The sequence below is a fragment of the Onychomys torridus genome, chromosome 4, assembly GCF_903995425.1.
Source record: "Onychomys torridus chromosome 4, mOncTor1.1, whole genome shotgun sequence".
In the NCBI taxonomy this organism is placed as follows: Eukaryota; Metazoa; Chordata; class Mammalia; order Rodentia; family Cricetidae; genus Onychomys; species Onychomys torridus.
In genome coordinates, this window is record NC_050446.1 from 100069362 (window position 1) to 100082883 (window position 13522).

Consider the following 13522-nt stretch of genomic DNA (forward strand, 5'->3'; position numbering starts at 1 on the left):
TAACCAATTCCTGCCTAGCTATTGGCCATTCAGCTCGTCATTAAACCAATCATAAGGCACCTTGGCAAAGACACATCTTCACAGTGTACAAAATGATTATTCCACAACAGTAAAGCCATGGCTAGATTGTGATCTTCCACATACTGGCTATGGGGTCTTGGCTAGTTCTTAGTTTCTCCACCACTGCATTGCCTGGAAAGGACAGAGCAGCCACAGCACCGACATGACGGCTGTTCTGAGTCCTGAGGGTCATATGGGGAAAGGAGGGATCTACAGGAGTCTAACACCAGGACAGTCTGCTCAGAAGACAGGTGGGTGCCACAGATCATGCAGACCCCTCCATAGAGATTGGTATCGCTCCATGAGAATCCTGGCAAAGTCGTGTGAATGAAAGCGACAGGCAGGCAAAATCCTTCAAGTCATCGTGCACAGGGGAGATTAAGGAACTGGGGTGACATCAGAATGCATTTCAATAACCACTTTATTAGCAGAGAAGACCCCACTAGTACTTACAAAGTGCAAAAAGGCTGTTATTAACCTCGGAATGTGGGACAATGTTTATTCTTCACAAAGAAAAAGAACACAGAAATCCTCTTTTGGTATAATCCACTAATTTTGCTAGTTTTTATTAGAGCATTACAATTAAGACATTAAATTATAAATTCAGGTGGTATATTTAGAAATTAAATTACAAAACAAAACAAATACCTTTAAGGTGTGATGTGCCAACCAAGTTTAAATGTTATCATTAAACAGGGTTCAGGTGTAGATTCTGCAGAACCTATGTGTACAAAGGCTGGAAGGGGTAAGAGGGAAGAAAAGATGTTTGCAAATAAAGTATTCCACAGAAAAAATTTAAATAAAAAGATAAGCTTTCAGCAAATTAAATTAATGTTCTAATCTGTTGGCACAATGTACAGAAAATACTTACATGATAATTTCTTAAGCAAACAGCAGCTTTACAAACAGTAATACTTTATACATGTATTAGAGTAACAATGTGTTACGATTTAGCAGTTTTGTGTTAAGAGTCAAAAATGAATGCAAAGGTCACTCTTTATTTGCACATTGTAATTCCCACCCACCCCCACTTTTCCCTGGTTATTAAAAAAATCACACAAGTATGTTATTTGGATATTAATTTGTCAATATTTAAATTATTTGAATTCCTTTTGACTAATTCTTTTCCAAATACTGGAAGCATATAAAATACCGTCTCTTCAAAAATGATTCCAGTCAAAGCCTGTAAAAACTTTTCAAAGTATAACACATGTTATTTTTCCATGTTTAGTCAAAAGAAATTATATTACATCATTTACAAAGATTAAAACCAATTGAGCTATTATGAACATCTGCCTTTGAGGAGTGATCTTCACAACAAGCAAGCCTACCAAAGAGGGAGTCAAACCGGGGAGTGTAATTTATACTGTAATTCACATACTGAGAGAAGTCTAACACTAGGTCATTGCCAGTAAACTACATCTACACACTAAGGAAAAAAATCGGTTTTTACTTCTTGTGCCAATAAACTCATATTCTTACCATTAGATTCACTTCTAAGTCTCAAAGAATGAATGATACCTACTTCCAAAAATAAGACTTTCCTATTTCTCATACCTCCTCTAAAGCCTGGAATTCAATATACACCAACAGCCCCAAATTTACCCAAAGGAAACAGATTATAAAGACATTGCTGATAGGTATTTAAGATTATTCAGCATGGTAGAACTTCCTTTGATAAATTTTGGGCTGTCCTCTCGAAGTGACCAGTTTCCTGTATAAAGTCTGCGGTCCCTTAGGTTTGTGGCAGGAAAGCCACTGCCCCTGAGAGGGCGCTCACTGAACTTTTAACAACTACAGCAAAAGTAAGTTGCTGGCATTTCCAAGATTTCCTCAACTTCTCTTTTGGTACAAGTATCCAAACTCTAAAATGATGATCCACGCCCAGAAGAGAATAAAATATACAAGAAATCTTTGAAAAGCCACTACCTCAAGATCAAGAGCGATCTGAACTACTGACATCAACAGGAAAATAACATCATGAAAAGCAGGAAAAGTTTTCAAATCCTCTTTCCAGATTGCCAGTCGTTCAAAACCTCTATCATCTCTTTAAACAAGTTAAGGCTTTCAAATATGCAGACAGTAAGAATCGGCCCATGAAAATCGCACTGCCAGCTTCATTCCTTACGTCTAACGGAAGTATCAGATGATCAGTGCCTAGAGTCTACACTGGACAACAGTTTAGACTGGACGGTATACTGCTGTCCCCTTTAGCACACTAATCAAGTTGACTGACATTTTTTTTTAAATAAAGCAATGCTCCTAAACTTTTACAATTTGTAAATACTATGCCATCAGCCAAGGATCTCATCTCTCCAGCATTATAAGACCTCAGAGTTCCATAGTAGGTCCCAATTATTTCAGCAAAGACTTTCTCTAACTTGTCTCCTGTCTCCGAGAGGCGAAGTCCTGCCTGGCATGACCAGGGGATGAGTTCTCCTGGCTGCTGCCTGCTTCTGGGAGCTCATAGGGAGAAATCTCCTGTGTCTATCTATGTACTGGTAGCTGGGGTGAAGGAAAGGAGATGAAGCAAAAGACGGTGATGTGATTCTTCCATCTTACAGAGACTTGCAGACGGCAGAATCCAGGTGACGACGGGTGGACAGCAAATGGAACAGCTCATTAAGTTAAGATTCTCCCAAACATAGACACACAGTCCTTGAGAAGGGTGGAGATAAATAACCATGAATAAAATTTAATTTCTGCATGTGTTTGCATATGATAAATCATCTGAAGGATTCACACAATTAGAATAACCTTTTCTTCTTTTCTTCTACAGCTTCTTCCAAGCCTTACCTGAACATGTCACAAACTGTGGAATTGTGGTTCTTGCCATGAAGAAGGTGTATTTTAAAAGATGAAATGACTTACAATGTGGGTTTGTTTGAATATGCAAACAGATGCATGCCTCAAAACAAGAGGGTCCTAAAGCAAAAGCAAGCAGAACACAGCAGGATAGCCCTGCTTCCGGTGTCCACAGGAAGTGCTGTGGTAATACAAACCTGTCCACTAGTCACCTGTCATCGCTGCCTAACCTTACATACTATGTACAAGGGCATTCCTGAGGTAAGAGGCAAGTGTTAGACAGAACCTGGCAAGTCTCACATGGTGACCGCTCTTACAAGCATCTAACCTTTTCCACCACGAGGCCAGCATGGTACCGCCAGAGCTCACCTAACTCCTGCAGGCTGTTCAGCCCATCCTGACTTTTGTGGGTTACGATGGCCAGTGGCTTCTGAAATAAACCTTGCAGGCCAAGCAGAATCTGCATCCGTTTTTGAATACGCACGCTGGGCAGCCTGGCTGCCCTCGACTTTCAGTCCCTCAGCACTTTTCAAAGCAGCTTACCTCACTCCAACAGACAAATTATCCTGAAGGAGACGGAGTCTGCACTCAAACACTGGTCCTTATAACCTCAATCTTTAGTTTGTAAAATGATCTTAACTAGCCATTAGTTGTTTATTGTTTTCTTTAGAATTTGGTCTTCTTTCTTTAATCATTATTTTTCAATACAAAGTAAGTTGAAAGGAGTCTGAATTTCTACACAATTCTTAGAAATACACTTGGACACTAGTTAAAAGCAAAGCTAGAGATCATAACAAAATAGGTAGAAGCTACAAAAGGTCTGTTGGGAATTAAAAACACAGTAAATAACTGGACAGTGGAAAATGTTGAGATGGAGCATCAGATAGAGGGCTGCAGCCAGACACAGCTGGAGACAGCTGACACTTCCTGAGTTATAGATTTGGGGGAGCAGAACTGGAGTCAGAGTGCTCTTTGTTCACGGAGTTGCTGGGTTTCGGCTGCTGGTCAGGGATCCAGGTCTCACTGTCCACCCCCGATTCCAGTCCCTCAAGCGCTTCTGCTGATCCCTCTCCGCTTTGCTCTGCGTTGTCTTCCTCAGAGCCAGGGAGGGCCTTGCCGAGCTGAAGCGTTTCCATAGTCCTCTGGGTCTCCGAGACCCAGGATTCAATTCTACTATTGAGTTGCACTTCTACTGATATGGGTTCATGAGTATAATCTTCCTCCTCTTCCTCTTCTTCATCATCCTCTTCTTCAAGCATGCCAGGTACCAGCGTGCTGGTGGTGCTGGTGATGGAGGAATTCAAAAGATCTCGGCAACTGCCATCCAAGGAGCCCGTCTCTGTGCTCTGCTGGGAGGCCCACTCCAGGTCATCTGGCTTCAGGTCCTCCTTGTCACTTGTGGCTTTCCCCTGGCTCGGCGCTGAGGTAGTGCTGCCCGCAGCCAGCGGCGGCGGCTTACTCACGAGGGTTGTGTCGAGCGCGAGTTTACTGGGCTTCTCAGAAGGGCCGTGCTTACAGGGAAGCTCCTTCTCGTTCTCTGACGTTTCCAAGCCATCTGAAGTCTCGACCATGCTTCTCCAATTAGTTTCTACAAATAGGAACACATCTTTGAGAATCAGAAGCACTGTTTCAGAATCATGGACTTACACCAAAAATAAGGGGCAGGAATAACCTATAGAGATTTGCTGGCTTAGCACCTAAGTGAGAAAATTAAACATTTCATTTGTTCTACACTGAGCTTAAATGTTATAACAATGTTCAAAGCAATGTGCCTTCAAACAAAGAACCGAGAGGTAGAATGCACCACTATGTCTCGAAAGAGAAGACCATATGCAGCAGAGCCACTGCTGCACAGGATAAAACCTACAAATGAATGCTGTTGGTGCACTGACTCTCCATGCCCGTGTCCTCTACAGCTATGCTGACTTCAAGGACCCCCACTCACAGGCATTACAGCCAACATGTCCAGCAAAAAAAAATTCTGACCTCAAGGGTTTGGAAAAGCACATCAGCTACAATTTGGGGCATATGGTTCATTTATACACAACCAATCTAACCATGTATTTCTAGTGTTTGGAAAATCTGACTTACAACACATGTAACTCGGCTTACACAGTGTGTTATACAACAGTGTGTTGACAAAATCATCTTTACCGACTAGGATTCCAGGGTGAGTGCGACTCTCCCACTTCTCCAGGTTTATTTTTTAAATAAAAATATCCAATTATCTTGTAGTCATTTGCACTTTACAGGAGTAATAAATACTATTATCTTGTTGGAGTGAAAAGAGAAAACTACACCCAATACGTATCAGCGTTATTAGCCACAGTCACACACGTCGGTGCAGATGGTACTGGGCCGTCATGAGGACAGGGGTACAGAAAGGGAAACAAACAACCAGCCTTCCTTCCCTGCAGCTGCTTCAGCACAGGCTACTACAGAGGCAGTCCACCCTCCTACATGCTCACCTCTTAGAAACACAATCCTTCACAGTGTAAAAGCAGAATAACCCGGCTGGTAACCCTTGGCCTACCTTCTTCCTTATTCTATGCCTCTATCCCATCAAACTCACTCCTTTGTGCCACTTAGCTCAAAAACTACATCTGCTCACTGCTGTCTTAGCCCAGGCCTCAATCTCTCCATCCATTTGCTATATGTTCCTAGCTTATTTTGCAAGCTGGCTTTGTCTCTAACTGGCTTTGGGTGTCCTTAAGACAGGAGTCAGACTCCTTAGATAGTTCTTCTGAGCCCCTCATGACCTGGCCTTACTTACCTGTCTTTCTGGTCTCATTGCATCCTGCCTCCAGACCATGCAAGCTACCCCGAGTATCATTAAATCCTCACTGTCCCTGCAGTCATCACAGGATAAACTATGCCTTAGCATACACTCTCTGTGGAAGTCCTGATGGCCACTCCTTGGGGCCTTCCTTCCTGACATGGAGATAGATGTCCCCTGACTGAACCACCACACTTTACATTACCATTCAAAAGCACTTCCTCCTCATTCCTCACTCACTCCCACCACATCTGTTGTGGCTGCCACACAGTAAATAACACTCTGGGCGGAGAGAGCGAGACAGGTTTCTCTGTGTAGCCTTGGCTATCCTGAAATTCGCTCTGTAGATCAGGCTGGCCTTGAACTCAAAGTTTCAACTTCGTCTGCGTCCCAAGTGCTGGGACTAAAGGTGTGCATCACCAGGCCAGTCGGTGGTGGTGCACGCCTTTAATCCCAGCACTTGGGAGGCAGAGGCAGGGGGATCTCTGTGAGTTCAAGAGTGAGTTCCAGGAAAGGGGCAAAGCTATACAGAGAAACTCAGTCTCAAAAATCCAAAAAAAGGGGGGGAAAAAAGATGTGCATCACCATAACATTTTTTGGCACTAAAAAACATTTTTTGAAAACAGCTATTAAAGACTGGTAACCTGCGTTTAATCCCTGGAAACCATGGAGAAATGACTTCACTACTCTAACACCATCGAACATACTATGGCATAGGTGTGCCACAGCCTATCATGCACATACACACACAATAAATATAATTTTAGAAATTAAAAATAAGTTAGTATTTCATATATATTTAATTATGAAAAATAAAGCCTTAAAGCCACATTTGCATTTCCTTCCATCAGCTTTTCTTTCTCCTAAAGAAAGGGTTAGCATTTAATTACTTCTTGGGTACAGTGTTAAAAATACAAACTAAGGCTTCCCAAGTGCTGGGACTAAAGGTGTGTGCCACCGCCGCTGCCCAGCCAGAAGCCTCTGGAGAGGTGTGGCCTTTTGGAAGAACTCTGTCACTGTCAGAAGGTTTTGTGGTTTCAAAAGCCCACACCAAGCTCTGTGTCTGTCAGTCTCTCTGTCTATGGACCTGGTTGTAACTCTCAGCTACTGCTCTAATACCTGCCTGCACGCCTCCATGCTCCCCATCATGACGATAATGGACTAACCTCTGAAACTGTAAGCCAGCCCCCACCTAAAAGCTTTCCTTTATAAGTTTCTATGGCCGTGGTATCTCTTCACAGCAATGGAACAAATGACTAAGACAAAATGATTAAATTCCAGCGTCTTAAAAGGGCAGACTCAGTAGCCCTGATTGTCCTGGAACTTGCTATATAGACCAGGCTGGCCCTGGAACTCATAGAGATCACTTGTCTCTGTCTCCCAAGAGCTGGGATTAAAGGCGTGTACTACCATGCCCAGCCAAATATTCTATTTTTAATAATAATGTTTAAACTGATTTTTTTACTTTCTTTTTATCCTATGTGTCTTTTATTAAACTAAATTTTAAGCCAAAATTTGATAATCAAGAATAAGAATATATGGGCTGGAGATGTAGCTCAGTTGATGGAGTCCTTGCTTAGTGTGCATGGAGTTCTGGGCTTGCTCCCCAGTGTGTTATGAACTGTGTATGTGGTAGAACACACCAGCAATCTGAGAACTTGGGAGATAAAGATGGGGTAGGGGGTGGGGGTGTCTGAAGTTCAAGGTCACCCTTATCCACACAGTTAAGTTCAAGGCCAGAATTAAAAAAAAAAAAAAAAAGGGGGGGTGGGGGTGGGAGGGTAGGGGGATGGGGGGGTGGCGGTGACAGCGGCGGCAGCGGCGGCGGCGGCGGCGGCGGCGGCGGCGGCGGCGGCGGCGGCGCACGCCTTTAATCCCAACACTCAGGAGGCAGAGGCAGGGGGATCTCTGTGAGTTCGAGGCCAGCCTGGTCTACAGAGTGAGTTCCAGGAACGGTGCAAAACCAAAAAATAAAATAAAAAATAAAATAAAAAAACAACAACAAAACAAACAAGAAATATAATGGAAGACTATATACAAAATGGTTTTGGCCACTTAATCATTTCATTTCAGGGTGGGACAACTCACCATATTCCTTTTCATTTACTTCAGAAATGGGCTCAGAGATCACACTGCAGAAAGAAATAGCACTTGCTGCTGAGGGGTTCCGAGAGTGGCCCATGTGGTGAGGCACCGTCTTGACACTCTTCAAGGCTTCCTCGGCTTGCTCCTGCTCGGTTGCGGCAACCATGTCCTTGTAGGCCTTCCTGGCTTCCTCAGTGAGCTCCACTAGTCTATTAAATAGGCTCTAAAAAGACAGAGGTTCCTCTGTGACGGGTCATTTTTTTATTAAGTTTTTTTACATTTTTAGTCCCGATGAAATTTGGACAGTTAGTAAACCACAGAATGTTACAAAATGCACCTAACACACATATGGCTTATTAATACTCATAGGGTTGAGACAGCCGATTCTAACAGGAGACTCTGAATGCAATCCATTCAAAGGTTCAGCAAACACACTCTCCTTTAGTCAGCACTACAGAGAGTAAGAAAGGCACCAACTCTCCTCTTACAGAAACTTGTGTATAACTGGCACCTGCAGAGGTTTTTAACTTTGTGTTTTACAAAACAAAACACCACCAACAAATTAACAACAGTATAGCTTTTAAAGAAGACATCGCATCTGACTGGGCATCACTGAGGAATCCAAGGAAGCTGACATCTGAGGCTGCAGAACTTGAAAACAGGTACAGTTCTGTGAGGGAGGGGAGGCCAGCTCTGACTAGCTGAGTCTGTAAACACAATTAAGGGAGACACAAGAGAAACACAGGCTGGTTTGGGGGCAGGGATGGTCTTACTTGGGTTAGAACATGAGGGAATGGGCATGTGGGGGGAGGTGGTCAGCAGGGGTAGAGAAGATGGCAGTTTCCAACGGAATTTAAAGTCCTCTAGCCAAGTGTGCTGACAGAGCTTTAATCCTGGCAGAGGCAGAGGCAGGCAGAGCTCTGTGAATTCCAGGCCTGCCAGATCTATATAGAGAGACCCTATTTTCATCCACCAACCAACCCAAACCAACCAACCCAAACCAAACAGACAGACAACCAACCAAACAGACAGACAACCAACCAACCAAACAGACAGACAAACAACCAACCCAACCTTTCTGCAGTGCTTACTTGTGGGAAGAACTGAAAAGGAAGTTGATTTGTATAGATGGTTAGGGCCTGTTGATGGTTAAAACATAACATAGGTAAGCATGATTACCGAGCTGAGGGCAAATTATAAAAATGGAATATAGAGCCTGGAAGAAGAGTAACCTAAACTTCCTCCCTCAGTAGAACAAAATCAGTATGAATGAAATGAACACCTGAAGTGACATGGGGTGGAAATGGGGCAGTCTTCTGTTTAAAAGCTGCACCCCAACAGCTCTACCTCAGGACATCCTCAGGCACCAAAAGAGACAGCCCGTGACAAAGCCTAGTGCTTCCCAGAGCATCATTCTAAAAGGCTTCACTCCCAGGAAATGGTTCTTGCTATTGCTGGGTCTTGTTCTGTTTCTTCGAGACAGGGTTTCACTATGCAGCTCCAGCTGTCCTGAATCTCAGAGATCCCCCTGCTTCTGCCTCCCGAGCACTGGGATTAAAGGTGGGCGCCACCATGCCTGGCGCTCCTGGCAAATGTTTTAATGTTTTGTTTAGTAAGAGAATCTCAACATGGCTTGATACAATGTTGAATTTTATATATAAAACTGCATTTCAAGACAATGGGAAATGTGGTGATATATTGTGTATTAAATAAAATTTGTCTGAAGATCAGAGGACAGAACAAGCCACTAGATGAAACATAGAAGCCAAGCAGTGGTGGCACACACCTTTAATCCTAGCACACAGGAGGCAGAGATCCGTCTGGATCTCTATGAGTCCAAAGCCACCCTGGACTACATGTGATTGACTCAGTCTAGGAGAAAAACAGAGCCAGGCAGCGGTGACACACACCTTTAATCCCGTATGTGAGAAGTCACACGCCTTCAATCCCAGCAATAGGACATAAGTAATATGGTGGGTGGAGAAAGGTATATAAGGCAAGGGGAGACAGGAACTGAGGCTCTTTCAGGCTGAGGAGTTGGTGAGGTAAGAGGTGGTGGCTGTGGCTTGCTCTGCTTCTCTGACCTTTCTTTCAGCTTTCACCCCAATATCTGGTTCCGGGTTTTTATTAAAAGACCATTCAGGAATTTGTGTTACAGGGAAGCATAACAGGCTTCCCTCATTCTTGTCGAGGTACGGCCATGACGTCAGGATCAGAGCATGGCAGAAAGCGCCCCAGTGCTGCTCAGAGGGTCAGAACTGTGCAGGAAATGCTGCAACCAGCTACCAAACACATGCTTTCTATTTGTTTTTATAGAGGAAGAAGAGTGTTTAAAAGCAGCCCCTTCATGGACCACTAATAATGACAAGTATTATTTGTAGTTTGTAACAAAGCACGCATTTAAATGAAACCACTAAAAAAACAGGCATGAAGATTTATGATTATGAGATTAAAATAGGTATTATAAGCAGGACAGACAGAAACAGTTCAAAACTAAAGAATATAAGGGAAGAGAAGAAAATATTGAAGAAAGAAGCTCTGGTCCACTCCTCTGAGTCACTAACTCACTCTTAGCATGTGTTAACAGGATGGAGAAAGAGCATATGCCTCCTAAGTGTATGTGTGTGCAGGTCAATGGCAGGTGCTGTTCCTCAGGCCATCATCTTGTCTATTAGACAGGCTCTCTCACTGCCCCAGAGACCCTTGTCTCTAGCTCCCCAGTGCTATGAGGACAAGTGTGCACCACCTTGCCTGGCTTGAGGTGGGTGCCAGGGATCAGACTGAAGGTCATTTACTGACTGAACCACCTCCCTGATCCTGTCTCCTAATTTCTTACCTCAGCACCAAAATAGTTGAAGATTCCCACAACACTAACAGGAACCAGCTTGTTCACACAGCGTCCCAAAGCTTTCCTTCCAAGGGCAAACACAAAAGGAATCTCCTGTTCCCGGGCCATGGCTATGACATTGTAGAGGGCCTCATCCAGGCCACCTAAGGAAATCAACACGTGGAGAGACATCCAATTCAATCACCTTCATGTCGGTGCTAACCAGGCCAAAACACAGAATACTGCAGCAAAGCAATGTTTTACTTGAACTGTAACACACACATTTTCTCTCTCTCTCTCTCTCTCTCTCTCTCTCTCTCTCTCTCTCACACACACACACACACACACACAGAGTCTTTCTTCAAAATTAAACCCCAAATTCCTTCAAACCCAGTATTTTATTTTCTCTATCTAGAAGGGTTAGCATAGCAGGAATCAAGTTTCAATGCAAAAAACATTTATTATGGAGAAATTACTTGAAATAGTTAATAGTAGTTAATTTTTTTTCACAATCTAAGCTCCAGTAACAACTGACCATATTTAGGAAGACAGATGGACATGGCGGCATTGGTGTTTTCTCTGTACAAATGTCTACCACTGCTAATGATATCCAGATCTGCCTGCTCCACCACCAAGGTCAAACAGGGTTGCATACCAGGTGATGTACTCATGTGCTAGCTTACCAAGAGCCTCTCTGTGTGTGCTGGACAGCTTGATGTCAGCTTGTCACAAGCTAGAGAGAGTCATCTGAGAAGAGGGACCCCAATTAAGAAAGCGCCGATGGGTGAGCCAATGTGCACTTTCTTAATCAGTGGTTCATGTGGGAGGGCTCAGCATGCTGTGGGTGAGGACATCCTTGTGCTGGTGGTCCTAGGGTCTATAAGAAGGCAAGGCTAAGGAAACCATGGGGAACAAGCCAGTAAGCAGCACTCCTTCATGGCGTCTGCATCAGCACCTGCCTCCAGCCTACTGCCTTGAGTTCTTGTCCTGATTTTCCTCCTCAGGCTGATTTTGGCTATGGTGTTTTATCACAGCAATAAAAACCCTCAGATACTATGTAACCACTGGTTTCTGGGAGACAAATCTCCACCATAAGCAGGAGCTGATATCTACCTTTTTTCTAATTGTCTTTATTTTATTTTTGATTTTTTTGAGACAGAGTTTCTCAGTGTAGCTCTGGCTGTCCTGGAATCTGCTATGTAGACCAGGCTGGCCTTGAACTCACAGAGATCTGACTGCCTCTGCCTCTCCAGTTTTAGGTTTAAAGGCATGTGCTTCTACTGCCCAGCTTTTTCTAATTGTTTTTAAAGAAGAAAAAATCATTAAAGAAAGGTTACGTAAAGTTTTCAGAGAAGAATCTACAGATGCAAAGTGATCCACCTGACTAGTTCTGGTCTGATCACAGGAAGGAGACAGTCACTTGGGGGCTCAACGGAGATAACTAACCACAGTTCACACACAAGGATTCCCTTTAGAACCCTGTCTTAATCACACCTACTTAAGCTTAGGTATTGGAAGATTTCTCATGCTCAACACTTATTCCATAACTGCATTGTAGAGACAGACATGTTCCCGACTGCAGGGCTTGTTTCAATTCCCTACAATGCTAACGAAGAGATGATAAACATTTCTGCGGCAAGTGCACACACCCTTTGACTGGATCTTCTCACAGTTTGGGGAAATGATGACACATTTGATCTTGTTCAGCTTCATGTGCTTGGTGACCTCCCTCAGCCCCATGACCAGCCGTCGCCTGGCTTTGGCTCTCACAGGGTCCTTCTGGTAGATGCGCTCCTGGAAACTGACAAGCTCTTGCAGAAGGAGGGTCACACATTCATCGATTTCTTTAGAGAGAACCTGATTACAATATCTGGCAAGGAAACAAAGAACCAGGTCATTCCATCCTAATTTATTTCCTGTGGTTACAAACTTACATCAGGAATATCTTTGAGGGAGAATACATCCAACATGGCATTTTTATAAAAAGTCATCAGTCTGTACAATTTCTAAACACGTCAATCAGAAAAACAGCAATACTGATTATCTTTGCTTGTGAATTTCAACTAAGTAGCTTTTAGTCCAGGACAGGCTGCCTCAGGGAAGTACTACCGAACTCCTAATCACCACATTTCTAAAGATACAACCCGACAGCTGGCTTTCTAAGCGGTCGTAGTTTTTACGTCACTGTGATAAATACTAGCGGCCTCTGGTAGGAAAGCAATGCACTTCTCTGACTTTCTGAGTGACAGTTCATCTGCTAGGGAAGGGAGGAGTCCCGACACTGCTGACGGTGGGAACTGGTGCAGCCTGAAAATCAGGGCTCAGCTACACCATTCCTGGGTGTAAACCTGAAGAACTCCAAGTTAACAGAGCAAAGAGATCAATGTGTACCCATTTTATCGCCATACTATCCTATCAGTTAAGAAATGGAACCAGCCTAGATGCTTTCCAACACGAATGGCTAAATGAAATTGATCGAAATTTACTAATATATACTGGAATTTTATTCAGCTGCCTAGAAAAATAAAATCAAGACATTTGCAAGAGAACAGATGGAACTAGCATCTATTTATCATTTATGCTAAGTAAAGTGACGGACTCAGACCAATACTGCCTGCGTTCTCTTGCGTAGAATTTGGATTTAGGTTTGCGTATGTGCACATGCACACACCGGAGAGCAAGTCAGGAAAGCAGAAAAGGAACCGAAGGGGGAAGAAAGCAGAAGGCAATGAAACGTTTGTGTTTGTTTTTGAGACAGGTCGACCTCGCAGCCCTGGCTGTCCTGGAACTCACGGAGATCTGCCTCTGCCTCTGGACTGCTGGGATTGAAGGCGTGCCCCGCCACCACAGCCAGCCAAGGTAACGGAATGCAGTGATGTGAGAAAGGAGTATCTGGGACCAGAAAGTGAAGCAGTGTGAGGTGGGCAGAGGAGAGGGAGGCACTGGAGAAGGTCATGAATGACACCTAT

General features: G+C 43.7%; 1 protein-coding gene across 2 annotated transcripts in view; it reads right to left on the reverse strand.

Moving 5' to 3' along the window:
- Positions 1 to 462: 462 nt before the first annotated feature.
- Secisbp2l (SECIS binding protein 2 like) overlaps positions 463 to 13522 on the reverse strand; it is a 51060-nt gene continuing 38000 nt past the window's right edge. For both annotated transcript variants that reach the window (XM_036183698.1, XM_036183697.1), the window contains exons 15-18: positions 12203 to 12423; positions 10563 to 10717; positions 7730 to 7949; positions 463 to 4453 (exon numbers count right to left, since the gene is read on the reverse strand). In XM_036183698.1, the coding sequence (XP_036039591.1) occupies positions 3798 to 4453; positions 7730 to 7949; positions 10563 to 10717; positions 12203 to 12423 (1252 nt within the window). In that variant the 3' untranslated portion in view covers positions 463 to 3797. The remainder of the gene's footprint in view (positions 4454 to 7729; positions 7950 to 10562; positions 10718 to 12202; positions 12424 to 13522) is intronic.